Genomic DNA, 27,720 nt, shown 5'->3' with positions numbered 1-27,720 from the left:
TAGCATCTATTCAGATTATCCAGGATAGCTTCATCTTCTCAAGATCCTTAATTTAATCTCATTGTTTGCCATGTGAGAATGTTCACTCTTTTGCTATAATGAAGTAATAGTCACAAGTTCTGGGGATTAGGGCATAAACATATTTTGGGGGCTAGCATTCAAGCCATAATACAAGGTCCATAATTAAACATAAGCTTGGATGGCATGCACCACTGATTCATTCTGTATTTAGTCACTGTTGCATTTGACATGTACTTCCCACTCTCTAGGATGTCCAAAACCATCACTTACATTGACAGGTATCATCTGAGTCTGTAGACAAGTGACTGTTCATCATTTCTTGGGAAGCACTTGGGGAAGTAGGCCAAGGGCTCAGAGGACTGGTTGGACTTATGCTCTTTGGCATTCAGAAAGGCTCCGACAAGGAAAGACCTCTTGGTGAGTTCTGCTCCAAGAAAATAATTTTGGGGAAACTCTATTTTATGATCAAATGCAACTCAAAACCTTCACCAATCCTGGCTTTAAATCTGGAAAAGGTCGATGCTCATTTTACAAGAGAACAGTGTGATGTTGCATTAATCAGGACTCTTTCAGTTTCAAGTGACAGAAAATTCAAGTAGGTTTAAGTAAAATCTGAATTTATTACCTTTCATGACTGGAAAATTCTAACTTCAGGCCCAGATTGATTTAGTGGTTCCAAAGATACCATCAAGATCTGGTTTCTCTCTGCAGCTGTTGGCTCTGCTTCTTTTACTAACTCTGTTTTCAGAAAGGCTGTCATTTGGTGGTAGCAAGACAACTGTAGCATCTAAGAGTGTATATCCTCCATGGGGTTGCAAAGAGTTGGACCTGACTGAGCAACTAAGCACATCCTCTCAGATCTAGGGCATGTGGAAAAGAAGAGTTTTAGAAAACATAAGCAAAATCTTGTTGAGTTTATACGCCCATCTCTGAAAGAGCCAGTGTAATAGGGTTGTCCCTGTTCTGATTGGCTGAGGATGAACCTTTTCACAGACTAAGATGGGAAGGAAGGGGTCCCTGATGGAGAACCAGGGTAGTTACTTAAGGAGGAAGAATGAATGTTGGGTAGCAGATGCAACAAACGACTACCAGAGATGCAACGAGATCCTTGGGCTAAAATGACTGAAAAACCAAACATAGATTCTTTTGAAGAGCTTGTGGAATTTTTTTCCAGTTGGATATTTTGATCTCAATTTTCCTTTCCAATTGGAAATGAGTGAGTAGTTTTGAAGCAGAGGACCCTCTTTTAAATCTCATCTCTGCTGTCCCTTTGTAACTGTGTGGCCTTAGGAAAATTACCACACCTCTGTGAATTTCGTATTCTTCACTGGGCTAGCAGTAGTCACATACACACACACACACATGCACACACACACATTCTCTCTCTCAGGATAAATGCCTTCATATCAGGACAGCAGGGTGCATTAACAGAATAAGCCTACCTGAACACAATCTGATTGGTATCAAAAAACCATCTGCCCCAATAATTCTTTTTGTGGCCGTGAAATATGTCTGATATCCCTACCATTCAAGTATTTTCTTTGGTTTAAAGCAACATATCTCCAGATAGCCAGGTCAAAAATTCCAAGGAGAGGTAACAGGAAATCTTGCATCATTGACTACTCTTTATCTGCCGTCTTCGAGGGGATGAACCAGAGAAAGTCACCTGTGAGATGATTTTTGTTACTACTTGCAAGGCAATCATTAAGACCTTGAGAAAAATACTTTCTCTGTTCTTTCACATCTATTTTAGGAATCTTGTCTCACTATTTCTCCTTTCCCTCAGGCAGGGCCTTCATGTTCTCTAGGGATCAGTTCAGTTCAGTTCAGCTGCTCAGTCGTGTCCGACTCTTTGTGACCCCATGAACTGCAGCATGCCAGGCTTCCCTATCCATCACTAACTGCCAGAGTCTACCCAAACCCATGTCCATTGAGTCGGTGATGCCATCCAGCCATCTCATCCTCTGTCATCCCCTTCTTCTCCTGCCCTCAATCTTTCCCAGCATCAGGGTCTTTTCAGATGAGTCAGCTCTTTGCATCAGGTGGAGTTTCAGCTTCAACATCAGTCCTTCCAATGAAAATCCAGGATTGATTTTTAGGATGGACTGGTTGGATCTCCTTGCAGTCCAAGGGACTCTCAAGAGTCTTCTCCAACACTGCAGTTCAAAAGCATAAATTCTTTGGCGCTCAGCTTTCTTTATAGTCCAGCTCTCACATCCATACATGACTGCTGCCAATGCCATAGGGAACCTCCACATTGAAAAGCTCTGTCTAGAGTTCTCCTTTCCCCAAGGGTCTCAGGTTGTGAAATGACCTCTCTTCTCCATAATTACAATTCTCATTTTCACACTGGAGCTGATGTTAGGTAAGGTGAGTGGCATCTGATTGCTATTTGTTAAAGTATTTATGCAAAGCATGAATGAGGGACAGGCTCAACTTTCTTTCAGGGGATAATATTGATATTTCATCTTCTATTGTGGTATAAGAGTTTTTGAGAAGGATACTTAGGTCTCTTTCCTAGTCACCTAGAATCAGTTGCAAATGTACTTATAACAGGTGCTAACTCACACTTCTGAGAGATTATTGCCCATAGGCTTTAGGTGTCACTTAGAAGATAATAGGAAGTAGAACACCCTGAAAGATTGGGACAAAGGAATGGGAGGTTTCAATAAAAGAACTGGAAAGAAAAGATTTGGAGACTGGGGAATTTGCAGGAAAAATAAACTTTTGAGGATATGGCCATGTATGTCTGTGTCATGCATGTCTGGGATCCTGAGAATGGAGGAGAAAGAGGGAAGCAGCAGGAGAGGAAACCACAGGGGATATGCTATGAGCAGATTCAAAGACTAGGGCTCAAAGATCATTTTCACATTGGTCTTAGGCTGGCCCTTGGCTTTATACAGAGAAACTCTAATGATATATTTCCTTGGTTTGGAAAGAAACACTTAGCTGTTAAGTTCTAATATGTGCCAGTTACATTAATCATACTGTTCAATTCTTTCAACAACCTTCTGAGGTTGGTTGTTATTATCCTTTTATAAATAGGAAACTGAGGTTCAGAGGAGTTAAGTTGCCACGATCATTGTGATAGTTAAAAAAATATATCTCTAAAATTTTTTGATGTGACTTCCTTGAAAAGATGGTACCAAAGAGAGAGTTCTTTATGTATTCTAAATTCTAGTTCTTTGTAAGATATGTGGTTTGCAGATATTTCCCCCAATTGTGTAATTTGTCTTTCATTCTCTTAACAGGGTCTTATGAAAAGCAAAACTTTAAAAATTTTTGGTTAAGTCCAATTTATGAATTTTTACCTTTATGGATAATTCTTTGGGATTTTCTATAGAGACAGTCATGTCACTTTCAAACAAGAGCAATTTTATTTCTTCCCTTCTGATCTGTATGCTTTTAATTTTTTTCTTGCCTTATTGCTCTGACTAGAATTTGCAGCACTTTGTTAAATGGGAGTAGAGAGATAAGACATCTTGTTTTCTTTATGATCTCAGAGGGAAAACATTCACTCATTGATCATTAAGTATAATGTTAGCTGTAGATGGATTTTATCAAGTTCAGAAAGCTTCCCTTTATTCCTATTTTCTCAGTGTTTTTATCATTAATGAGGGTTGAATTTCATCAATCTTTTTTTTTGCAATGATTGATATGATCATAATATTCCTTTTATTTTTCTGTTAAAAAGTTGGATTGCATTGATCAATTTTGAATATTGAACCAGCCTTGCATCCCTGGAATAAATCTCACTTGCTTGATCACGTTGTATAATTATTTTTATACATTGTTGAATTTCTTAATGGTTCGTTAAAATTTTTCGTGTCTGTAATCATGGGTTTTAGTAGCTCATAATACTTCTTTCTTTGTACTGTGTTTGTCTGGTTTTTGTGTTAGAGTAACATTAGCCTTATAAAGTGAGAAGATTGAGCAGAATGTTTAAATAAACATTAAATTATTTTTAAATGCTTGGTAGAATTCTCTAGTGAAACCATCTGGACCTGGAGGGGTTTTTTTTTTTTTTTTTTTTTTTTTAGGAGTTTTAAAGTTATGAATTAAATTTCCTTAATAGCTATAGGGCTAGCCAAATGGTCTATTTCATTAGAGCAAGTTATGATAGCTTGTGTCTTTCAAGGATTTAATCCATTTCATCTAAACTGTCAAATTTATTCAGGTATCATTTCCCTGATAGCTCAGTTGGTAAAGAATCTGCCTGCAATGCAGGAGACCCTGGTTTGATTCCTGGGTCAGGAAAATCTGCTGGAGAAGGAATAGGCTACCCACTGCAGTATTCTTGGGCTTCCCTGTGCTCAGCTGGTGAAGAATCCACCTGTAATGCGGAAGACCTGGGTTCAATCCCTGGGTTGGGAAGATCCCCTGGAGAAGGAAAAGGCTGCCCGCTCCAGTATTCTGGTCTGGAGAATTCCATGGACTGAATAGTCCATGGGGTTGCAAAGAGTCAGACAAGACTGAGGAACTTTCACTTTCACATAGTTATTCATAGTATTTCATTAATATCCTTTTGATGTTGGCAGGTTCTGTTTCTTTCCTGATTATGTTTTCTCTTTTTTCTTTATTAGTCTCATTAAAGGTAAAGTTTATTCATCTTTTCAAATAATTAATTTTATTGCTGTTTCAATATTTTGAATTTTTTGATTTTTTGCACTTATCTTTATTATTACCTTCCTTTGGATTTATTATGCTCTTTTTTTTCTAGGATTTTAAAGTAGGGGTTTTGAGACTTTTCCTATTTTCCATTGTATGTTTAGTACTACAAAATTTTCTGGGAGCACTGGTGAGATGTGGCCAGATTCTGGAAATATTTTGAGGTAGAGCTAGTAGGATTTGCTAATAGATTCTATGTAGATTATGAGAGAAAGAGAAAGCAAGAGAGAAGAGGAAGAAGTCAATGATGATTCAATGTCTTCAATCCAAGCAAGTGAAAGAATGAACTGAGATGGGGCAGGTTCAGGGGTGTGCAGGTTTTGGGATGAGTGGGGAATTAGGGGTTTGGGTGTATTAAATTTGTGAAATCTTTTCAACTAAATGTCTAACAGGTAGTTGTCTATATGAGTCTGAGTTCAAGGACTGCAGACATTCTGCCTGGAGGCATAAATTTGGGAATTGTCATGTTATAGATGATAATATTAATAAAAGGTATGAGTCCAGATGTGATCACATCTACAGTGGCTATAAATAAAGACAGACAGAGTCCTTAGCCCTGGGGCACTTCAGTATTTAAAAGTCAAGGGAATGAAGAGAAACCAGCAAAAGAAAATGAAGAGAAATCAGTGAGGTAGGAGAAGAATCAAGAGAAAGTGGTGTGCTGGAAGCTGAATGAAGACAGTGGTTCCAGAAAGATGGAGTGATCAACTTGTCAAATAAGAGAGCTGAAAATTGGCTCTTGGAATTGAAAATATGGAGGTCTCTGGAGGTCTCACCAAGATCAGTTTCTGTTGGGGAGAGGAAGGACAAAAGGAGGAACAGACATAGAGATGGCAAGTATAGACAACTCTTTTGAAGAGTTTTGCTGTAAAAGAAAGCAGGAAAATGGGGTAGTGGATAAAGGGGGAGATAGAGTTGAGGATGGAGTTGTTACTATACATAACAAGTAAATATATACAAGGAAACCTAGTATTTTATATATAGAATTTAAATTCATTTTGATTGACAATGAAATCTAAAATTTCATATAGTGAAAAGTCTTCAATAGGCTTGATAATCTCAGCAATAGCATCTATGTTTGAATAAGACTTAGTTAAATATGAGATGGTCTATGCAAGATGTATAATTTTAAAGTTTTTTCTTTAGTTTAACTTGGATGTGCAATTTCAGTTAACCCTTTCCAATAAGCATCCCCCCAAATGAATATTTACTTAGCAGTGATAGAAAACTTTATATTTACATAGTGCTTATCAGACTTTGGTTCAGAACAAACACAGAGGAATGAAAATTTACAATAAAAAGTGTAGGAGGGAATTAAAGTGAAGTGGTTCCAAACCCCAGGGAAACTGAGTCTCAGGTCATATTGGGCTCAGAAGGTAAAACTCACTTGCAACCCTCCACAGCACTAATGGTTAGCCTCTTGGGTGTTCTCTCCTCCCCTCTTCATTGTTCTTACCACTTTCTGCACTGAAATTCTCATTTTAGACTGCTCCCAGCTTTCCAAGAGCAAAGTTTTTCCAATCAGAATGATTTTATTTTTTCTCCGGGACTCCTGGCTTTTTCCAGAGCTTTTTGCCTGTGTGGCTAGGTTGCATGTACCAGTCACTTTTGCATTTGGGTGGTGCCAAAGGAATGAAAGTGGGAGTAATATATGCTACTTCTAATCTGCAGCCTGCCCTTAAGAAAACCTTTACACAATCCTCCATGCTGTTTTTGTCTGCTGGCCAGAGGAAGAAGATGCCTTGAAAGAGCCTGGATCCTCAATGATTATGGAGCAGAGCATCACTCCTGAAGAGCACTGTGCTATGACACAAGCAAAGAATGAGCTTTTAAAACATGGAACCTCTTGGGAGTTGTTTATTATAGTAGTGAGCCTGTCCTGAGTCATATGTACTCCTTTGGATGAAATGTGATTGAATATTGACTTTTCGTTCAGATTCTTAGAAAGTTCAGAAGGAGGCATACATGGTTTAAAGAGTGGATACATGGTTTACCTTGGAAAATGGCTGCATGCACTATGCCCTGGGTTTTCAAAAGGCAAGGACTTTGCCTTTGGGCCTGTTTTGGGGGGTATTGATGGCACTTGCAGTCCCACATTGGGAGACCAACAATGAGCATTGTTGAACATTGGGAGGCTATTTTTTTTAATAGCCTTTCTTTAGCCTTTAGAACCACTATACATACATATATATCATTATGGTTTTGATGAAGTCCAATATATCTATTTTTTCCCCTCTTGGCTTTTGAAGGATCATTTTCCCAGGTAAAAAATTGTTTGACAGGTTTTCTTTTTTTTTTGGTCAGACTATTGAATATGTCATTCCACTGCCTGCTTGCCTTCATGATTATTCTATTGAATGTGATGAGTTTCTTCTCTATTGCTGTTTTCAAGATTCTCTTTTTAGCTTTGGCTTTCATTAGTTTAATCATGATAGGCCTAAATTTTGATATCTGTAAGTCTATCCATGTGGCATTCACTGAACTTCTTGGATGTGTTGATTAGTGTTTGTCATCAAATTCAAAATTTTTTGGACATTACTTCTTCAAATATTCTTTCTGCCCCTTTGTCATTATTCTCTCTGTGTCCTACAGATTTCTGAACCTCTGTTTATTTTCTTCTATTCCTCAAACTGGAATAATTCAATTAAACTGTCTTCAACTTCATTGATTCTTTCTTCTGCCTGCTCAAGTCTACTGCTAAGCCCCTTTAGTGAATTTTTCATTTCAGTTGTTATACTTTTCAACTTCAGATTTTCATTTGGCTCCACTTTATAATTTCTATCTCTATTGATATTCTCTATTTGATAGTCTCTCATTCTTATAAATTCATTTAAGTCTTTAGACATGGTTTCTTTTAGCTCTTTGAAATATTTAAAATAATTCATTAAAACTTTTTGCCTAGTAAATCCAGTGTCTGGTCTTCTCAGAGACAATGTTAATTGGTTGCATTTTCCCCTATGAATGGCTCATGGTTTCTTGTTTCTTTGAATGTTCCATGGTTTATTGTTGAAAACTATAATACTATGTAACTACTCTGGAAATCAGATTCTCTCTGCCTCCTAGATTTTTTTTGTTTTTACAGTTTGCCTAGTAGCTTTTCAGAACTTGTTCTATGAAGCCTTTGTCTTCACTGATGTGACTGAAGTCACTACTTGGTTTTCTTAGTGACTAGTTAATGATCACAGGTTCCCTAAAACGCCTGAAACTAGTATGTCTCCCAGTCTTCACCAGGGTCCTCTGTGTGCGTCTTAGAGAAGTCCTTTAACAACCACCCATGTTGTTTACAATTCTGCTTTGGCTTCACTTACTACTTGCTCAGACCTCAAAGTCAATCAGAAGTGAGAGCTTAGGAAGTTTTTAGGTCTTTTAAAAAGGATTTATTTATTTATCTATGGCTGTGCTGGGTCTTCGCTGCTGCACGTGGGCCCTCTCGAGTTGCAGTGAGCAAGGGTTACTTGCAGTGGCTTCTCTCGGTTGCAGAGCATGGGCTCAGTAGTTGTGGACTTCATTGCCATGTGGCATGTAGAGTCTTCCCTAATCAGGGGTCAAACCAGTTTCCTCTGCACTGGCAGGTGGATTCTCAACCACGGAACCATCAGGGAAACCCCAAGTCTTCTTTTAAGCATATGCATGGCTCTACGCATGTGCATGACTGTCTAGATTCCCAGAAATATGTGAGATTATCAAAGCTCCTATGGGCATCTCATTTCTCAGTCTTTCCTTTTAAGCTTTTTGATTAGTCTAATATTGTCCCACCTGTTATCCCCTGCCTCAGGTCACTGTGGTGCTAAAATATTTAAAAAAAACACCCCCCAAACCCAGAAACTTTTAGCATTGGGTAAGTCTGAGTGAGGGGGACTAAAGATAAATCTTTTGAGTGGAATCATCACCAGGGAACCACCAAACAAGAAAGATAATTACTTCTCTTTGGAAATGAGGCTTTGAAAGACCTCAAGCCATGTTTTGCTGCCTTCAAACCAGGGAATGGATGCTGTTACTTTTCAAGGCTGTGCAGAGCTGGAAAGGGGAAGAGGGGATTAAGATCGGTTAAAAATACCACAAAACTTGTTGTCCTTCCTGAGATTCAATCTTTTTCTTACTTAAATGCTCCCTGTGTTGCTGAAAGCCTTGGTTGGTACCCAACGCTCTTGAACAATGTGGCAGTTAGGGGCACTGATCCTTCAAGCAATTTCAAATCCATGCATAACTCATAGGCAGTTCTCTATGTCCATGGTTCCCCAGTATATGCCGTTCCTCCTTATCTGAGGTACTGCACCCATGAATTCAACCAACCTTTCATAGTGTACTACTATAGTATTTACTAGTGAAAAAAGTTTGTAGGTGAGTTGACCCGGGCAGTACCCACCCCCAATGTTCAAAGGTCAACAGTATTTCTAACATTTGGGAGCATGTATTTAACAAGTTGGTTTTAAAATTCACATGAAGAATAAACAATGAAGGGCATCTTGAAAATCCTTAGGAAGAGTAATGATATAAGAATAGCCCCACCTAGTATTAAAACATATTTTATTTAAAACAAGATTTATTTATTTATTTTCGGCCGCACTGGGTCCCTGTTGCTGCATATGGCCTTTCTCTAGTTGCAGCCAACAGGGGCTACCCTTCACTGCAGTGCATGGCCTTCTCACGTGGTGGCTATTCCTGTCGTGGAGCGTGGGCCCCAGGTGCGTGGGCTTCAGTCATGTGGCCCACAGGCTTAGTTGCTCTTTGGCATGTGTGGAATCTTCTCAGACCAAGGGTTGAACCCGTGTCCCCTGCATTGGTGGGCTTCCCTCAGATGGTAAAGAGTGTGCCTGCAATTCAGAAGACCCAGGTTCCATCACTGGGTTGGGAAGATCTGCTGAAGAAGGGAATGGCTACCCACTCCAGTATTCTTGCCTGGAGAATTCCATGGAGAGAGGAGCCTGGTGGGCTGCTGTCCATACTGTCCATGGGATCACAAAGGGTTGGACTTGACTGAGTAACTAGCACTTTGACTTTCACTCTCCTCTGCATTGGCAGGTGGATTCTTAACCACAAAACCACCAGGGAAGTCCAAGACAAATTTTAAAAGTTCAAGTGTTAAAAGTGCAGTACTGGTTATAGATAAACCAATGGAACAGAAATAAGAGTCTAGAAGAGGGACCAATATGTATCATAAATTCGTGCGTAGTACCAGTGGCAGTGTGTGTCTGTGAGAAAGAGATATTAGGTATATTTACTAGCATTAGGGAAAAAAATTAACATTGTACAGGAGGTGGTGACCAAAATCATCTCAAAGAAAAAGAAATGCAAGAAGGCAAAATTGTAGTCTGATGAGGCCTTACAAATACCTGAGAAAAGAAGAGAAGTGAAAGGCAAAGGAGAAAGGGAAAGATATACCCAACTGGATGCAGTGTTCCAGAAAAGAGCAAGGAGAGATTTTAAAAAAAAAAAGCCTTCTTAAGCGAACAAAGCAAATAAATAGAGGAAAACAATAGAATGGGAAAGACTAAAGATCCCTTCAAGGAAATTAGAGACACCAAGGGAACATTTCATGCAAAGATGGGCTCAATACAGGACAGAAATGGCATGGACTTAACATAAGCAGAAAATATTAAGAAGAGGTGGCAAGAATACACAGAACTGTACAAAAAAGATCTTCATGACCCAGATAATCAGGATGGTGTGATCACTCACCTAGAGTCAGACATCCTGGAATGCGAAGTCAAGTGGTACTTAGGAAGCATCACTACAAAGCTAGTGGAGGTGATGGAATTCCAGCTAAGCTATTTCAAAGCCTAAAAGATGATGCTCTTAAAGTGCTACACTTAATATGCCAACAAATTGGAAAACTCAGCAGTGGCCACAGGACTGGAAAAGGTCAGTTATTCATTCCAATCTCAAAGAAAGGCAATGCCAAAGAATGTTCAAACTACCACACAATTGCACTCATTTCACATGCTAGCAAAGTAATACTCAAAATTCTTCAAGCCAGACTTCAACAATATGTGAACTGTGAACTTCCAGATGTTCAACATGGATTTAGGAAAGGCAGAGGAACCAGAGATCAAATTGCCAACATCTGTGAGTTCATAGAAAAATCAAGAGAATTCCAGAAAACATCTATTTCTGCTTCATTGACTACACTAAAGTCTTTGACTCTGTGGATCACAAAAAACTGTGGAAAATTCGTCAAGAGATGGGAATACCAGACCTGAGTTCTGGTACCAGGTCAGAGAATACCTGACCTGCCTCCTGAGAAATCTGTATACAGGTGAAGAAGCAACAGTTAGAACCGGGCATGGAACAACGGACTGGTTCTGAACTGGGAAAGGAGTACGTCAAGTCTGTATATTGTCACCCTGTTTATTAAACTTCTATGTAGAGTACATCATGTGAAATGCCAGGCTAGATGAATCACAAGTTGGAATCAAGATTACCAGGAGAAATATCAGTAACCTCAGATATGCAGATGATATTACCCTAATGGCAGAAAGCAAAGAGGAACTAAAGAGACTCTTGATAAAAGTAGAAGAGGATTCCTTTGAATTCATTTGAATCAGTTCTAATGAGATGCATGAAACTGGAGCCCATTATACAGAGTGAAGTAAGCCAGAAAGATAAAGAACATTATAGCATACTAGCACAGTAATATATGGAATTTAGAAAGATGGCAATGATAACCCTATATGCAAAACAGAAAAAGAGACACAGGTGTACAGAACAGACTTTTGGACTCTGAGGGAGAAGGCGAGGGTGGGATGTTTTGAGAGAACAGCCTCAGAACATGTATATTACCTATGGTGAAACAGATCACCAGCCCAGGTTGGATGCAGGAGACAAGTGCTCGGGCCTGGTGCACTGGGAAGACCCAGAGGAATCGGGTAGAGAGGGAGGTGGGAGGGGGGGATCGGGATGGGGAATACATGTAACTCCATGGCTGATTCGTGTCAATGTATGACAAAACCCACTACAATATTGTAAAGTAATTAGCCTCCAACTAATAAAAATACATGAAAAAAAAAAAAAAAAGAAGAGGAGAATGAAAAAGCTGACTTAAAACAGCATTCAGAAAACTGAGATCATGGCATCCAGTCCCATCAGTTCAGTTCACTTCATTTTAGTCGCTCAGTTGTGTCCGACTCTTTGTGACCCCATGGACCACAGCACGCCAGGCCACTCTGTCCATCACCAACTCCCAGAGTTTACTCAAACTCACGTCCATTGAGTTGGTGATGCCATCCAACCATCTCATCCTCTGTTGGTCCCTTCTCCTGCCTTCAATCTTTCCAGCATCAGGGTCTTTTCCAAGGAGTCAGCTCTTTGCACCAGGTGGCCAAGGTTTTGGAATTTCAGCTTCCACATCAGTCTTTCCAATGAACACTCAGGACTGGTTTCCTCTAGGATGAACTTGTTGGATCTCCTTGCAGTCCAAGGGACTCTCAAGAGTCTTCTCCAACACCACAGTTCAAAAGCATCAATTCTTTGGCGCTCAGCTTTCTTTATAGTGCAACTCTCACATCCATACATGACTACTGGAAAAACCATAGCTTTGACTAGCTTTGTTGGCAAAGTAATGTCTCTGCTTTTTAATATGCTATCTAGGTTGGTCATAACTTTCCTTCCAAGGAGTAAGTGTCTTTTAATTTCATGGCTGCAGTCACCATCTGCAATGATTTTGGAGCCCCACAAAATAAAGTCAGTCACTGTTTCCCCAGTGATGGAACATCACTTCATGGCAGATAGATGGGGAAAAATGGAAACAGTGGCAGAATATATTTTCTTAGGCTCCAAAATAACTGCGAATAGTGACTGCAACCATGAAATTAAAAGATGCTTGCTCCTTGGAAGAAAAGCTATGACAAACCTTGACAGTATAATAAAAAGAAGAGATATCACCTTGCTGGTAAAAGTCCATAATAGTCAAAGCTATGGTTTTTCCAGTAGTCATGTTCGGATGTGCGTGTTGGATCATAAAGAAAGCTGAGCACTAAAGAATTGATGCCTTTGAACTGTTGTGCTGGAGAAAACTCCTGAAAGTCCCTAGGATAAGAAGGAGATCAAACCAGTCAATCCTAAAGAAAATCAACTTTGAATATTTATTGGAAGGACTAGTGCTAAAGCTGAAGCTCCAGTACTTTGGCCACCTGATGCGAAGAATTGACTCACTGGAAAAGACCTTGATGCTAGGAAAGATGGAGGGTGTGAGGAGACTGGGGCGACAGAGGATGAGATGGTTGGATGGTATCATCGACAGAATGGACATGAGTTTTGCAAACTCTGGGAGATAGTGAAGGCAAGCCTGGTGTGCTGCAGTCTATAGCATCACAAAGAGTCAGACACAATTTAGCGACTGAACAACAATAACAGCCAATGGCAAAGTGTGTCAGTGAGAAAGAGATATTTAGTATATTTACTAGCGTTTGAGGAGAAAAATTACATTTGATTCCTATCTAACTTCTTGCAACAAAATAAATTCCAAAGGTTTAAACATAAAATGAAAAATCATTAAAATAATGAGAAAATAATCTTTGAATTCATAAAACACTATGCAAGCAACCCACTTATTCATCAGAGTAAAATAGATAAGCACATGTGATATATTCACACATGACAATAACATACAACAATGAAAATTAATGAACTATAGCTACACACAATGACATGCTTGAGTCTTAGAAACGTAATGATGTGTTTCCTTTCATATGGAATGAATTGTGAGCAAACTACAATTTTAGGGGTGCATTCAAATGAGGCAAAATTGTAAAGAAGCAAAAGGACATGATTATTACAGGAATCAGGGTGGTGGTTACCTCTTGTGTGAGCCTGGTACTGTTAACAGCAAGGACCTATAGGAGGCTTCTGGGTGATGGCTATGTTCCATTCCTTGACTTGGTTAATGACTTTATGGGTGTATATTTGATAGTAACTCATTAATCTATTAATACAGGTTTATAAACTTTCTTGTATGATAGTTATATTGCACCATCAAAGGAGAAAAATAAAAAGCATTATGTAGTTTGATGTTTGGTATTTAGCATTATACCTTGGGCAAGTTTTTATTCTGAAGTTATTTTTATTTTTTACTGTCCTCCTGGATTCCCCTATATTCGCAGTTGTTAGCATTTAGAGGAAGCTCTTATTTATTTTTCTCAAGGGGCTTTGCAGCCCACTTTCTGGGGGATGCTATAATACCAGGAATTAAATCATACTAGAGACACATATGGAAAATCGTATGATTGTATGGCTGCTATCAAAATTCCATTGCACTGCTGCATGGGATAAGCCTGGCTCTATCTTCCTCCAGTACAATCTGGATTTCACTTCTAGATCTATACAAAGATGATTTCCAGTCCTGGGTTTACAGGATTGAATTTATTAATTTATAAGGATTAAATTTGCCTTTCAAAGCTGTTGTAATGATGGCTACTATGAATTTTAATGAAATAAGACAAATCATAGCATAGATGATTGCTCTAGAACCAGCTATTACAAGTTCTGGTGGCTTACATGTTAAAGAATCTACCTGCAATGTGGAAGACCTGGGTTCCATCCCCGGTTGGGAAGATCCCTTGGAGAAGGGAATGGCAACCAGTCCAGTATTCTTGCCTGGAGAATTCCACGGACAGAGGAGCCTTGCAGGCTACAGTTTGTGGGATCACAAAAAGTTGGACACGTCTGAGCTACTAACACACACAGAACGAGATATTAATAATAATGTCTCTCATTGCATACATTTAAGGGAAATGGTGTTTAAAATGGGTTTAATGCGATTGCCTGTTGTTTCATCTCATTGCTTGATATTTTTTTAACAATGGATCCTGACCTTTCTCCCCCATATACCCCAGGACATTTGTTTATTCACTGCTCACTAGAGGGAGGCCGTTTCCAGTTGTATTCCTTTTCAGAGGCTTTGTCTTCTGCCTGGGAAATGGATTCCTCCAAGGCTACTATCTGGTTTACTGTGCTGAATACCCTGCTGAGTGGTACACAGACATACGGTTTAGCCTGGGTAAGTAAACCTGACTGCTTCTAACCTGTACCCTAGTTAACACCACTTTCTAAGGCTATATCACCATCACCTCTCCCCATCCTATTATAATAAACACTCAAGGATTCCATTCCCCCTCCCCTACCACGACTATCTCCACTCTGGTCTTTTCTCTGTACAGCAGCCGGAGAGATCTTTTAAAAATATTATGGCATTCCCCATCTCAAAATCCTCCAATGCATTTCTGTTACTCTCAGGATAAAATACAAATTCCTTACCACTGCTTGTGAAACCCAATGTTCTTGATCCTGTCCTGACTTCACCTCCTATCTCCATCCATCTTATTTACTGTACTGTAGCCTCAGTGGCCTTCCTGCTGGACCTGAAATGGTCAAGTTTGTCCTGGCCCAGAGCTGCTGTGCAGGCTACACCCTCTGTCTGGAATGCTCTCCTTTTATTTAGGTCTCTGTCAGTTCACATCTCCTCATTGAGACGTTCTTGACCACCTATATAAAACAGTAGAAAACAATGATCCTTGAATATTTTTCATTATCTGTAAGAGGAACTAAAATTTTTTGTTTTTTGTTTTTAATAAAATAAAGATTCAACTGTTTGTGCATTATTCTTGCTTAAAGGAAGAAAGGCAGAGATTATCCTTAATCCTTCTCTTTACATCACACATGTTCTCTCCATCAGCTTAGAACAGCTCCCTCTAGTTCTAAAACATGTGCCAGTTGAGCTCAGTTCTCCATGATCACGCTAACTTCATCCTGGTCTGAGCCAGGATGACCTCTTGCCTGGACTGCCACAGTGACCTTTAAGTTAACCTTCCTACTTCAAGTCCTGGCTGCTTCTCCACACAGCAGAGTGAACATTTGAACACACGAATGGCCAGAGGATTTGTTGTATGAATGCCAGAACATGAACACAATGGAATATTCTGAAGCCTCAGAAAAACAACCAAAGCAAAACAAAAGCAAAGAATGTCTCTTTTTCATGTGGAGACTTCTCTAGAACACATGGTTTTGTAAAAAAGAAAAAGTGTGCATAGTGTGTATACCATGCTGTTTTTTGTGTAGAAATAGGACAATGTTTGTGTGTGTTTAAAAGTGGAAGAGCAAATATTGGATTGATAAAAAAAACTATTTTTTAAAAAAGAGTATCTCTAGGGTTTAGGGTAAAGAGAATGGGATGGTGGGCAGAAATATTATTTTAAGATAGCTTTGTCCTTTGAATCATGAAACTTCAAAACATAATTAAAAATCCATTAATTAAATTTAATTAAAAACTTAATTAAAAGTTCCTCAACATTGAGAACAAATAAATAAATGTACCTAACTGTATAGTTATTCAACTGGTAGCATAACCATACAGGGAAATGATTTATGCCAATTTATAGGAAATACAGAGAATAAAGAAATAAGTTAAATGCCACCATGAGGAAGTAAGCCAGTCTTATCTAGAAAGGGGGGCATTTGAGAGACCACTGTCCAGTCTTTGAGGAGTTTACCCAAGATGGTGGAGTAGAAGGACATGCGCTCATCTTCTCCTGCGAGAACTCCAAAACTAAAATTTGTGGCTGAACAACCATGGATGGGAGAATGTTGGATCCCACAAAAAAAAGATACCTCACATCCAAGGGCAAAGGAGAAGCCCCAGCAAGATGGTAGAAGGGGTGAAATCACATTTAGAATCAAACCCCATACCCACCAGAGGCACTTGGAGGGCTCAAACAAAACCTTGTGTGCACCAGGACACCCCATGGAGACTGAGCCAGACCTGGCTTTGAGTGTTTTGAGTGTCTCCTGTGTTGGTACAGGTCAGCAGTGGCCTGCCACAGGGACAGGGGCTCTGGGTGCAGCAGACCTGGGTGTGGCATAAGCCCTCTTGGAGGAGGTCACCATTAACCCCACCATAGAGCCTGCCAGAACTTACACAGGACTGGGGAAACAGACTCTTGGAGGGCACAAACAGAACCTTGTGTGCACCAGGACCCAGGAGAAAGGAGCAGTGACCCCACAAGAGACTGACCCAGACTTGCCCGTGAGTGTCCAGGAGCCTCCGGCAGAGGTATGGGCCAGAGGTGGCCTGCGCAGCGTCAGGGGCACTGAATGTGGCAGTGCCTGCATGGGGCCTTTTGAAGGCCGTCTCCATTATCTTCATCACCTCCACCATAGTTTGGTCTCAGGTCAAACAACAGGGAGGGAACAGAGCCCCACCCCTCAACTGAAAATTGGATGAAAGATTTATGAGCATGGCCCTGCGCATCAGAACAAGACCCAGTTTCCCCCTCAGTCAGTCTCTCCAATCCGGAAGCTTCCATAAGTCTCTTATCCTTATCGATTAGAAGGCAGTCAGAATGAAGACCACAATCACAGAAAGCTAATCAAACTGATCACATGGATGACAGCTCTGTCTAACTCAGTGAAACTATGAGCCATGCCCTATAGGGCCACTCAAGACAGATGGGTCATTGTGGACAGTTCTGACAAAACGTGGTCAACCGGAGAAGGGAATGGGAAACCACCTCAGTATTTTTGCCTTGAGAACCCCATGAACAGCATGAAAAGGCAAAAACAGGACACTGAAAGATGAACTCCCAAGGTTGGTAGGTGTCCAATATGCTACTGGAGAAGAGTGGAGAAATAACTGCATAAAGACCGTTACAGTATACTAACAGATATATATGGAATTTAGAAAGATGGTAACGATAACCCTATATGCAAAACAGAAAAAGAGACTCAGATGTATAGAACAGACTTGTGGACTCTGTGGGAGGAGGCGAGGGTGGGCTGTTTCAAGAGAACAGCATCGAAACATGTATATTATCTAGGGTGAAACAGATCACCAGCCCAGGTTGGGTGCATGAGACAAGTGCTCGGATTTGGTGCACTGGGAAGACCCAGATGGATCGGGCGGAGAGGGAGGTGGGAGGGGGGACTGGGATGGGGAATACATGTAAATCCATGGCTAATTCATTTCAATGTATGACAAAAACCACTGCAATGTTGTAAAGTAATTAGCCTCCAACTAATAAAAATAAATGGAAAAAAAAAAAAAAAAGAATGAAGAGGTGGAGCCAAAGGAAAAACAAAGCCTATTTGTGGATGTGACAGGATGGGAAATAAAGTCCAATGCTGTAAAGAACAATATTGCATAGGAACCTGGAATGTTAGGTCCATGAATCAAGGCAAATTGGAAGTGGTCAAACAGGAGATGACAAGAGTGAACATCAACATTTTAGGAATCAGTGAACTAAAATGGACTGGAATGGGCAAATTTAACTAACATGACCATTATATCTACTATTGTGAAGAGTTCCTTAGAAGAAATGGAATAGCCATCATAGTCAACAAAAGAGCCCGAAATGCAGTTCTTGGGTACAATCTCCAAAATGACAGAATGTCTCTCTTTGTTTCCAAGGCAAACCATCCAATATCACAGTAATCCATGTCTATGCCCCAACAAGCAATGCTGAAGAAGTTGAACTTGAATGGTTCTATGAAGACCTACAAGACCTTCTAGAACTAACACCCAAAAAAGAATGTCCTTTTCATCATAGGGAACTGGCATGCAAAACTAGGAAGTCAAGAAATACCTGAAGTAACAGGCAAATTTGATCTTGGACTACAAAATGAAGCAGGGCAAAGGCTAACAGAGTTTTGCCAAGTGAACGCACTGCTCATAGCAAACACCCTCTTCCAACACCACAAGAGAAAACTCTACACATGGACATCACCAGATGATCAATGCCAAAATCAGATTGATTGTATTCTTTGCAGCCAAAGATGGAGAAGCTCTATACAGTCAGCAAAAACAAGACCTGGAGCTGACTGTGGCTCAGATCATGAACCCCTTACTGAAAAATTCAGACTTAAATTGAAGAAAGTAAGGAAAACCACTAGATCATTCAGGTATGACCTCAATCAAATCCCTTATGTTTATACAGTGGAAATGACAAATAGATTAAAGGGATTAGATCTTATAGAAAGAGTGCCTGAAGAACTATGGATGGAGGTTTGTGACACTGTACAAGAGGTAGGGATCAAGACCATCCCCAAGAAAAAGAAATGCAAATAGGCAAAATGACTGTCTGAGGAGGCCTTATAAATAGCTGAGAAAAGAAGAGAAGCTAAAGGCAAAGGAGAAAAGGAAAGATATACCCATCTGAATGCAGAGTTCCAAAGAATAACAAGGAGAGATAAGAGAGCCTTCCTCATTGATCAGTGCAAAGAAATAGAGGAAAACAACAGAATATGAAAGACTAGAGATCTCTTCAAGAAAATTAGAGATACCAAGGAAACATTTCATGCAAAGATGGGCACAATAAAGGACAGAAACAGTATGGACCTCACAGAAGCAGAAAAAGAGGTAGCCAAGAATACACAGAAGAACTATACAAAAAAGATCTTCATGACCCAGATAACCACAATGGTGTGATCACTCACCTAGAGCTAGACATCCTGGAATGTGAAGTCAAGTGGGCCTTAGGAAGCATCACTACGAACAAAGCTAGTGGAAGTGATGGAATTCCAGTTGAGCTATTTCAAATCCTAAAAGATGATGCTTTGAAAGTGCTGCACTTAATATGCCAGCAAATTTGGAAAACTCAGCAGTGGCCACAGGATTGGAAAAGGTCAGTTTTCATTCCAATCCCAAAGAAGGGCAATGCCAAAGAATGTTCAAACTATCGCACAATTGCACTCATATCACATGCTAGCAAAATAATGCTCAAAATTCTCCAAGACAGGCTTCAACAATATGTGAACCATGAACTTCCAGATGTTCAAACTAGATTTAGAAAAGGCAGAGGAACAAGAGATCAAATTGCCAACATCTGTTGGATCATCAAAAAAGCAAGAGAGTTCCAGAAAAACATCTACTTCTGCTTTATTGACTATGCTGAAGACTTTGACTGTGTGGATCACAACAAACTGTGGAAAATTCTTCAAGAGATGGGAATATCAGACCACCTGACCTGCCTCCTGAGAAACCTGTATGCAGGTCAAGAAGCAACAGTTAGAACTGGACATGGAATAACTAACAGACTGGTTCCAAAAAGGAAAGAAGTACGTATATTGTCACCCTGCTTATTTAACTTATATGCAGAGTACACCATGTGAAATGTCAGGCTGGACAAGGCACAAGTTGGAATCAATATTGCCAGGAGAAATATCAATAACCTCAAATACACAGATGACACCACTCTTATGGCAGAAAGAGAAGAAGAACTAAGGAGGATGAAAGTGAAAGAGTAGAGTGAAAAAGTTGGCTTAAAACTCAACATTCAGAAAACTAAGATCATGGCATATGGTCCCATTACTTCATGGCAAATAGATGGGGAAACAGTGGAAACAGTGAGAGACTTAATTTTCTTGGGCTCCAAAATCACTGCAGATGGTGACTGCAGTCATGAAATTAAAAGATGTTTGCTCCTTGGAAGAAAAGCTATGGCCAACCTAGACAGCATATTAAAAAGTAGAGATATTACTTTGTCAACAAAGTTTCATCTAGTCAAAGCTATGGTTTTTCCAGTAGTCATGTATGGATGTGAGAGTTGGACTATAAAGAAAGCTGAGTGCCAAAGAATTGATGCTTTTGAACTGTGGTGTTGGAGAAGACTCTTGAGAGTCCCTTGGACTACAAGAAGATCCAACCAGTCAGTCCTAAAATCCTGAGTGTTCTTTGGAAGGACTGATGCTGAAGCTGAAACTCCAATACTTTCACCACCTGATGTGAAGAGCTGACTCATTGGAAGTGACCCTAACGCTGGGAAAGATTGAAGGCAGGAGGAGAAGGGGATGACAGAGGATGAGATGGTTGGATGGCATCACCGTCTTGATGGACGTGAGTTTGAGTAACCTCTGGGAGTTTTTGATGGACAGGGAAGCCTGGCATGTTGCAGTCCATGGGGTTCCAAAAAATCGGCAGGACTGAGCGACTGAACTGACCTGAACTGTTCAGTCTGAACTTGTGATGAGAGGGCTTCCCTAGTGGCTCAGATGGTAAGGAATCTGCCTGCAACACAGGAGACCCGGGTTCAATCTCTGGGTCAGGAAGAGCCCCTGGAGAAGGGCATGGCAACCCACTCCAGCATCCTTGCCTGGAGAATCCCATGGGCAGAGGAACCTGGCCGACTACAGTCCACAGCGTCACAGACAGTTGGACCCGACTGAGTGACTAACACTAATACACTTGTGATGAGTGATGATTTGGGGAAGAGAGATGCTCAGATCAGGTTTCCCATACGCCTCTCCATGTGCTGTAAAAAAAAAGTGGGATCTGGGCTAGATAAAAATGTTCTTGAAGGATGTAATGAGCAGATGTTAGATGAGGGCCCATTTTGGACTTTGGTTTACAAGAACCAGTTAGAAGCAGAGTTCTGGGACTATTGAGGAAACTGGAATATGTTGAGATATTACATAAGATGAAGATCTATAAGGATATGTACCAAGGTGTTTAATAGTGGTAGGGACAAAATGTCTTGTTTTTCTTATTTTTGCTAATAAGCATTTCATCTTCCACAAAACATATGTACTTCTTTTTTTTTGTATCTTTTTTAATCTTTTATACGTACTTCTTTGGCAATAAACTATCATCAGATCCTATTCTCCCTTGCTTAAAGTCTGCCAATGTCTTCCTGTTGCTCTTAAAAATCCAAACTTCTCACCATGGCCCATAGAGCCTAACAACATTTTGAAGTTATCACCCTATTCTCATCTCCTCCTCTCCCACCTCCCGCCATCTATCTTAAAGCATTAACTGCAGCACCTTCCTTCTGTTTCTTAGACATACTGAACCTATACTATCTTCAGGACCTTTGCATCTGTTAGTTCCTCTACCAGAAAGCTCTTCCCACAAATACAGATCTTTGTATATTCATTATAAAAATCATAGGGCAGATGCCAAATCTTCAGAAAAGCTTTCCCTGTTGACCTCATCTAAAGTAGAGACACCTCCTCCCCACCCCAATTCACTCTCTGTTTCATCATCCTCCTTTGATTTTCTGCTTTGTAGTGATATGTGATTTAAATTTTTTCATCATTTTAATTCACTTCTGTGTTTCTCCACCGAAATGTAATCTCTGTGAGAACAGACACTTTGACTGCTTTTCTCACTACTACATCCCTGGTGTTTAAGGCAGTGCTTGGTACATAGTAAGATCTCATCAAATGTTATTTGAATAAATGAATGAATGAGTAAACATGTGAATGAATCTCATATTATCCTTGTAAGATAGGTGCCATTAGAATCTACATTTTACAGATAAGAACACTGAAGCTCAGAGAAGTTAAGTGACTTGTCCAGGGACACACAGACATCAGATCTAAGGTGCCTGCTTTTTCATTGCTGTGTGTGCTGTTTTCCACCCCTCTCCCATCCCCTGGTGCTTCCTCCACTGGTGCCCCTTCCCTCTAGGATAATAACCTTTTGACTAGACAAGATTAAAAATGATTGTTTCATATCAAAGAAAATGAGGTAAGAGTAGATGTGACTGCTTTTAATTCAATTGTTCTTGATTTTTGCCTGTTGTAATTTGATCAGCACACATACACTTGGCTGAGAGCTGGGCTTGGGCAACTATGGCATAAGACCTAGCACGCACAGTCCTGGCGCTCCTCATCTCAGACCTTTCTGTGCCTGTGAATGGGGAAGGGGTGTGTGCAGTGGTGAAAACCAGTTTGCTAGGTGCCAAGCTCTCTAACTACTTCCACAAGAGTAGATATATCAGTCAGTAGTGCTCTGAGCAATAAGTCACAGAAAACCAGCTCTTCAGTTCAGTTCAGTTCATTTCAGTTGCTCAGTTGTGTTCGACTCTTCGTGACCCCATGAATGGCAGCACACCAGGCCTCCCTGTCCATCACCAACTCCTGGAGTCCACCCAAACTCATGTCAGTGATGCCATCCAACCATTTCATCCTCTGTCGTCCCCTTCTCCTCTTGCCCCCAATCTTTCCCAGCATCAGGGTCTTTTCCAATGAGTCAGCTCTTCACATCAGGTGGCCAAAGTATTGGAGTTTCAGCTTCAACATCAGTCCTTCTAATAAACACCCAGGACTGATCTCCTTTAGGATGGAGTGGTTGGATCTCCTTGCAGTCCAAGGGACTCTCAAGAGTCTTCTCCAACACCACAGTTCAAAAGCATCAATTCTTCAGCGCTCAGCTTTCTTTATAGTCCAACTCTCACATCCATACATGACCACTGGAAAAACCATAGCCTTGACTAGATGGACCTTTGTTGACAAAGTAATGTCTCTGCTTTTTAATATGCTGTCTAGGTTGGTCGTAACCTTCCTTCCAAAGAGTAAGTGTCTTTTAATTTAATGGCTGCAATCACCATCTGCAATGATTTTGGAGCCCCCCAAAATAAAGTCAGCCACTGTCTCCTCTGTTACCCCATCTATTTGCCATGAAGTGATGGGACTGGATGCCATGATCTTAGTTTTCTGAATGTTGAGCTTTAAACCAACTCTTAGTAACTTAAATAATTAAGAATTTATATTTCTCACATAACAAGATTGTCCAAAGCTAGGTGGTTTCTATATTCCTTCAGTTGCTTCCTGGTGTCACTAAGATCCCAAGCACTTTCTGCTCCACTGTTCTGAACATATTTATCTCATGTCCTCATGACAGTCACCACATGGTTGCAAGACATTTCCTGTATCTCCAGGCATCACACCTAGCAACGAAGGAAGAGGGAGGCAGTAGAGGCACTGGTCCCACCTGCCCACTTTATCAGAAAAGCAAGAGTTCCAAGGAAACCTCCAGAAGTCTTTCCCTTACACCGTCTCAGCAGAACTAGGTCACAAGACCTCTTCTCAGCCTCCCAGCCTCTAGAGTGGAGGTGGCCAAGGAGGAGGGATTCGAATTGGTGGTTAAGTTTGCTGACCATAGTGTGATTGTTTTTGAATGAGCTGAAGGCTTGCTATTTATTCATTCATTTACTTGCTTCTGTACTTATTTATTTAAATGTCAGATGATGGCGGGGGCTCCCTCTCCTCTCTCACTCATCTCTATCCCCTGACACTGTGCATATTCAGTCTTTGGCCTATGAAACACCATAGCTCTTTCATTCAAATTTGGGACCAGGGTACATTGCCCCCTTCCTCTCTTGCCTTAGTATCATTCTTAGAATTCGAGGTCAAATGCCGTTCCTTTCATTTTTTAGAAAACAACCAAACTAAACCAAAAAAAAAAAAAAAAAGAAAAAAAAAAGAAAGAAAAACGAAAACAACAAACCACTCTGATTGTGAGAAAACACAAAAAACAGCACACATTGTTAACTTCTCCCTCTCTTCTTTGCCAAGGTGTCTTCTTATTCCTTTTGGGAATGGGAATCAACATTCACAGTGACTATATATTGCGCCAGCTCAGGAAGCCTGGAGAAATCATCTATAGGATTCCACAAGGTAACGTCTCCCCTGCCCTCCAGATTCTCACTCTTCCTTGAGAGCCTGTCCCAAGAATTTCACTATGAGTAACAAAAGAGAGGGCACAAATGATGCAATCTATCCCAGCAGGTCCCTGACTTCTCCCATGTCTCATCCTGCCCCCAATACATTTGCATTCCTGGTCTGAACCTGAAAGAGCAGAAGAGCCCCCAGGAAGGTTCACGATCATGACACCCTCAGTGTGGGGAGTGTGGGTTCTGGGGTCAGGTGGAAGCAGGCTGTCACTCAGGTTTATCATGTGCTGTATTAGGGTTCTCCAGAAAAGTAGAACCAATTGAATATAGGCTTCCCAGGTGGCCCATGATAAAGAATCCACCTGCCAATGCAGGAGACTCAGGAGGACAGGGGTTTAATGCCTGAGCCTGGAAGGAGGAAATGGCCACCTTCTTGATGAGAAAATGGCAACCTACTCCAGGATTCTTGCCTGGAAAAATCTCATGGACAGAGGACGCTGGTGGGCTATAGTCATGGGGTTGCAAAAGAGTTGGACATGGCTGAACACACACACACACACACACACACACAACTGATAAATAAAGAGATTTATTATGAGGAATTGGCTCACATGACTGTGGGGGTTGAGAAATCCCAGAATCTGCCATCTACAAGGTGGAGTCCCCAGAGAAGAGGTGGTGTAATTTCCAGTTCTCAAGGCCTGAGAACTAGGAGAGCTTCCATGTAAGTTCCAGTCTTAGTGTCAGAAACCAATGTTCAGCTCAAAACCAGAGAACAAATGCTCCCTCAGTCGATTTTTGTTCTGTTCAAGCCTCCAGAGGATTGATGCCTTTCAATCTGGGGTTTGGGCATGGGGTGGGGAGACAATCTGCTTTACTCAGTCTGTTGGCTCAAATGTTAATTTGATCCAGACACTGTCATGGACATACCCAGAAATAATGATCAATGAAGTATCTGGGTACCACATGGCCCGGTCAAGTTGACACAAGAAATTAACAATCATCTGTATGTAGAGTGCCAATCCTTCCTAGGTTAGCAAATAAAGCTAAATCATGCATGACCAACACATTTGTCCTCTTCAAGAAGTCTCACTAGACTTAACTAGTGAGTAGTCAGGGGGTAGCATTTGTTTACTTCCTGCCACTTGAGTGTTCTTAAAGATGTAGAGGACCATATTTACTTCATCAAAACTTAGGATGGGAAGCCTTACAAGTACAAGTGCATTTTCAGAGATAAAGGTGCAGAATATTTGAAGTTCTAACTGTTCCCAAGTAACCAGGGTGTGAGGTTGACACATAAGCAGGTGGAAGTGAATTCACCCAAATCATTCTCCAACTTTTTAGGTGAATATTTGTGTAGGTCAGTGGCTCCTACCCTTTTTGATGTAAACACAAGCCTTTATTTACATTTAAAAATTACTGAATTACAACATAATGTTAGCACATACTAATATCCACTGATTAATTTATGATTAAAAAACAATGACAAAGCTAACTTTGAATTCAGCAATACTTAAATGAATTTGAATGTGGCTAACATCCTTTCAGTATCTACATCCAACAAAAACATACTGTAGGTTGAAGTATGCCATTTGCTATATTCACAGACTATTCATAGACTCTTTGCAATCAGCCAGCAGTTCCTCCTGAGGCCTGGGGAGTTACAGGCCAGGAACCGCTGATGCAGTATCATCCTTAAGGAAGATAAATTTAAGGGCTTTTTATTTTTTAAGTCTTCACACAGTAACTAGACAAATAGAGAAGAGCAGAGAAAATTCTTGAAAGCTAGATTGTCAAGTTTGGTTTCCAACTATTGGGTTGGCCAAAAAGTTCATTTGAATTTTTCTGTAGCATCTTACAAAAAACCTGAATGAACTTTTTGGCCAATCCAATATTAAGTTATTTTAGATAATGGTTTAAAAACAAAATATTCTTTGTATAAGTATGGAAAGAAAAATTGTTTTGGGTGAAGCTTTCCCAGGTTAGTGTGGGGCAGAAATATTGAATGTAAATATATTTCCTATCATTAGAAACATGTTGATTTATAGATACAGTTTTGAGATCAGAAATAGTGGTTGGATAGAAAAGGAAACCTTTAAGATCAATAGAAACAGACTTCACCAGTCTCCAGGAGGGAAAAACCCTGCAGCTCCCACTCTGAACTTAAACTTGAACGGAGTGTACTGCTTTGCAGGAGTGGGAGGGCAAACACCAAAGCAGAATCGGACTGCCGCTCACATCAGTTCAGGCTTTTATTATTTTCACAGTAGTATGTTGTTTCATTTTGATGGTGGATGTGCTGTGAGCTGAGGCACTGTGGTTGCCCAGGGAAGGACTGAGGTCAGAGGTGGTTGGAAATGTTACTTAACGGAATGAAACAAGCGCCGACCTCCTGCACCTCATCCTCCTCCTGCCCCAAGCCAGGGGTTCAGCAGTTGCTGGAGATCCGGATGGAGCCCGTCCAGTGATTCAGGCCACTGCTCATCCTTCCAGGATGTTCTGAGGGCTACAGGATGCTGACACTGTTTTCACTTCTCCCCAAGAGGATTCCACCATACTCCCCTGACTCTGAAGGCGGTCTCCAGCCCCACATTTGACCTAGGTGCCCTTATGTGTTTTGGAACAAAGCAGAGGGGTTCTAACATGGCAATAATGGAGCGCAGGTGACTGACTTGTTGATTCTTCCCACACGCAGGTGGCTTGTTCACGTTTGTTTCTGGAGCCAATTTCCTTGGTGAGATCATTGAATGGATCGGCTATGCCCTGGCCTCTTGGTCCCTCCCAGCACTTGCATTTGCATTTTTCTCACTTTGTTTCCTTGGGCTGCGAGCTTTTCATCATCATAGGTAAACTTTTCAATTAAGGTGGCCTCATCCACATAGCTTTCTTCCCCAAACAGGCTTTTCTTAGAACATGGAGTCTTTTAGGTCTTTTAGAAACCTAAAAGATTTATTTTTAACAAGGTAAGGTTGACACAGTAACCCAGACAGGTCAATTCTGACATCTCAGATTTTCACTGAAGTTGGAATTTAGCTGGGTGATGGCAGCAGTGACACTTTTTTCCTTCCTATGAACAAAAACAATCCCACATAGACAGTGGCACTGAGGCGACTTGCAAAGCCACATGCTTGTTGAAGAAGGCTTCCCAGAGAGAAGCACTCAGTGTCCACGTGAGGACAAGCTCTGTGCCCTCCTATCAGGCTTATCTGGCAATGGCTGCTGTTTGGCTGTGGGCCACAGGTAAGAATCAGGAGGTACAAGGTGTGCTTCGCTTCATCTCGGCCACACTCTCCAAGTGTGTTCCATGGGTGGGACCCCGGGTCGCACTTTCCAGAGCTTCCCAGGCAGCTCTGAGGCACAGTTCAGATGGAGAGTCAGTGGGGGAAAGCACTAGCTCTGAACCTAGTGTGGCTGCTATTTTTAATTCTAGGTTTGGTGCTAACAGTTCAGGTAATCACAGAGCCCTGGAAACTCCAGAATTCTTTCCTTGGAATCTATATAATACCAGGGTTTATTCTGGTAACTCTCCTCCTTCCCCTGTCCCCACCTTCTGTAGATCATAACCCAGGTCATTGCTGGCTTCCTGGGAAGATCAGTTCAGTTCAGTTCAGTTGCTCAGTCATGTCCGACTCTTTGCGACCTCATGAACTGC

The 27,720-nt window shown here is 40.8% G+C and overlaps 1 protein-coding gene across 1 annotated transcript in view; it reads left to right on the top strand.

Annotated features, from left to right (window-relative positions):
- The window catches only part of SRD5A2 (steroid 5 alpha-reductase 2), a 48,534-nt gene that overhangs the window by 13,987 nt on the left and 6,827 nt on the right, over positions 1–27,720 (top strand). The window contains exons 2-4 of the mRNA XM_070473067.1: positions 14,520–14,683; positions 23,971–24,072; positions 26,764–26,914. Coding sequence (XP_070329168.1) covers positions 14,520–14,683; positions 23,971–24,072; positions 26,764–26,914 — 417 coding nt within the window. The remainder of the gene's footprint in view (positions 1–14,519; positions 14,684–23,970; positions 24,073–26,763; positions 26,915–27,720) is intronic.

The sequence above is a fragment of the Odocoileus virginianus genome, chromosome 2, assembly GCF_023699985.2.
Source record: "Odocoileus virginianus isolate 20LAN1187 ecotype Illinois chromosome 2, Ovbor_1.2, whole genome shotgun sequence".
Classification (NCBI taxonomy): domain Eukaryota; kingdom Metazoa; phylum Chordata; class Mammalia; order Artiodactyla; family Cervidae; genus Odocoileus; species Odocoileus virginianus.
The sequence above is the reverse complement of the archived record's forward strand: the minus strand, read 5'-3'. Positions and strand labels throughout refer to the sequence as shown.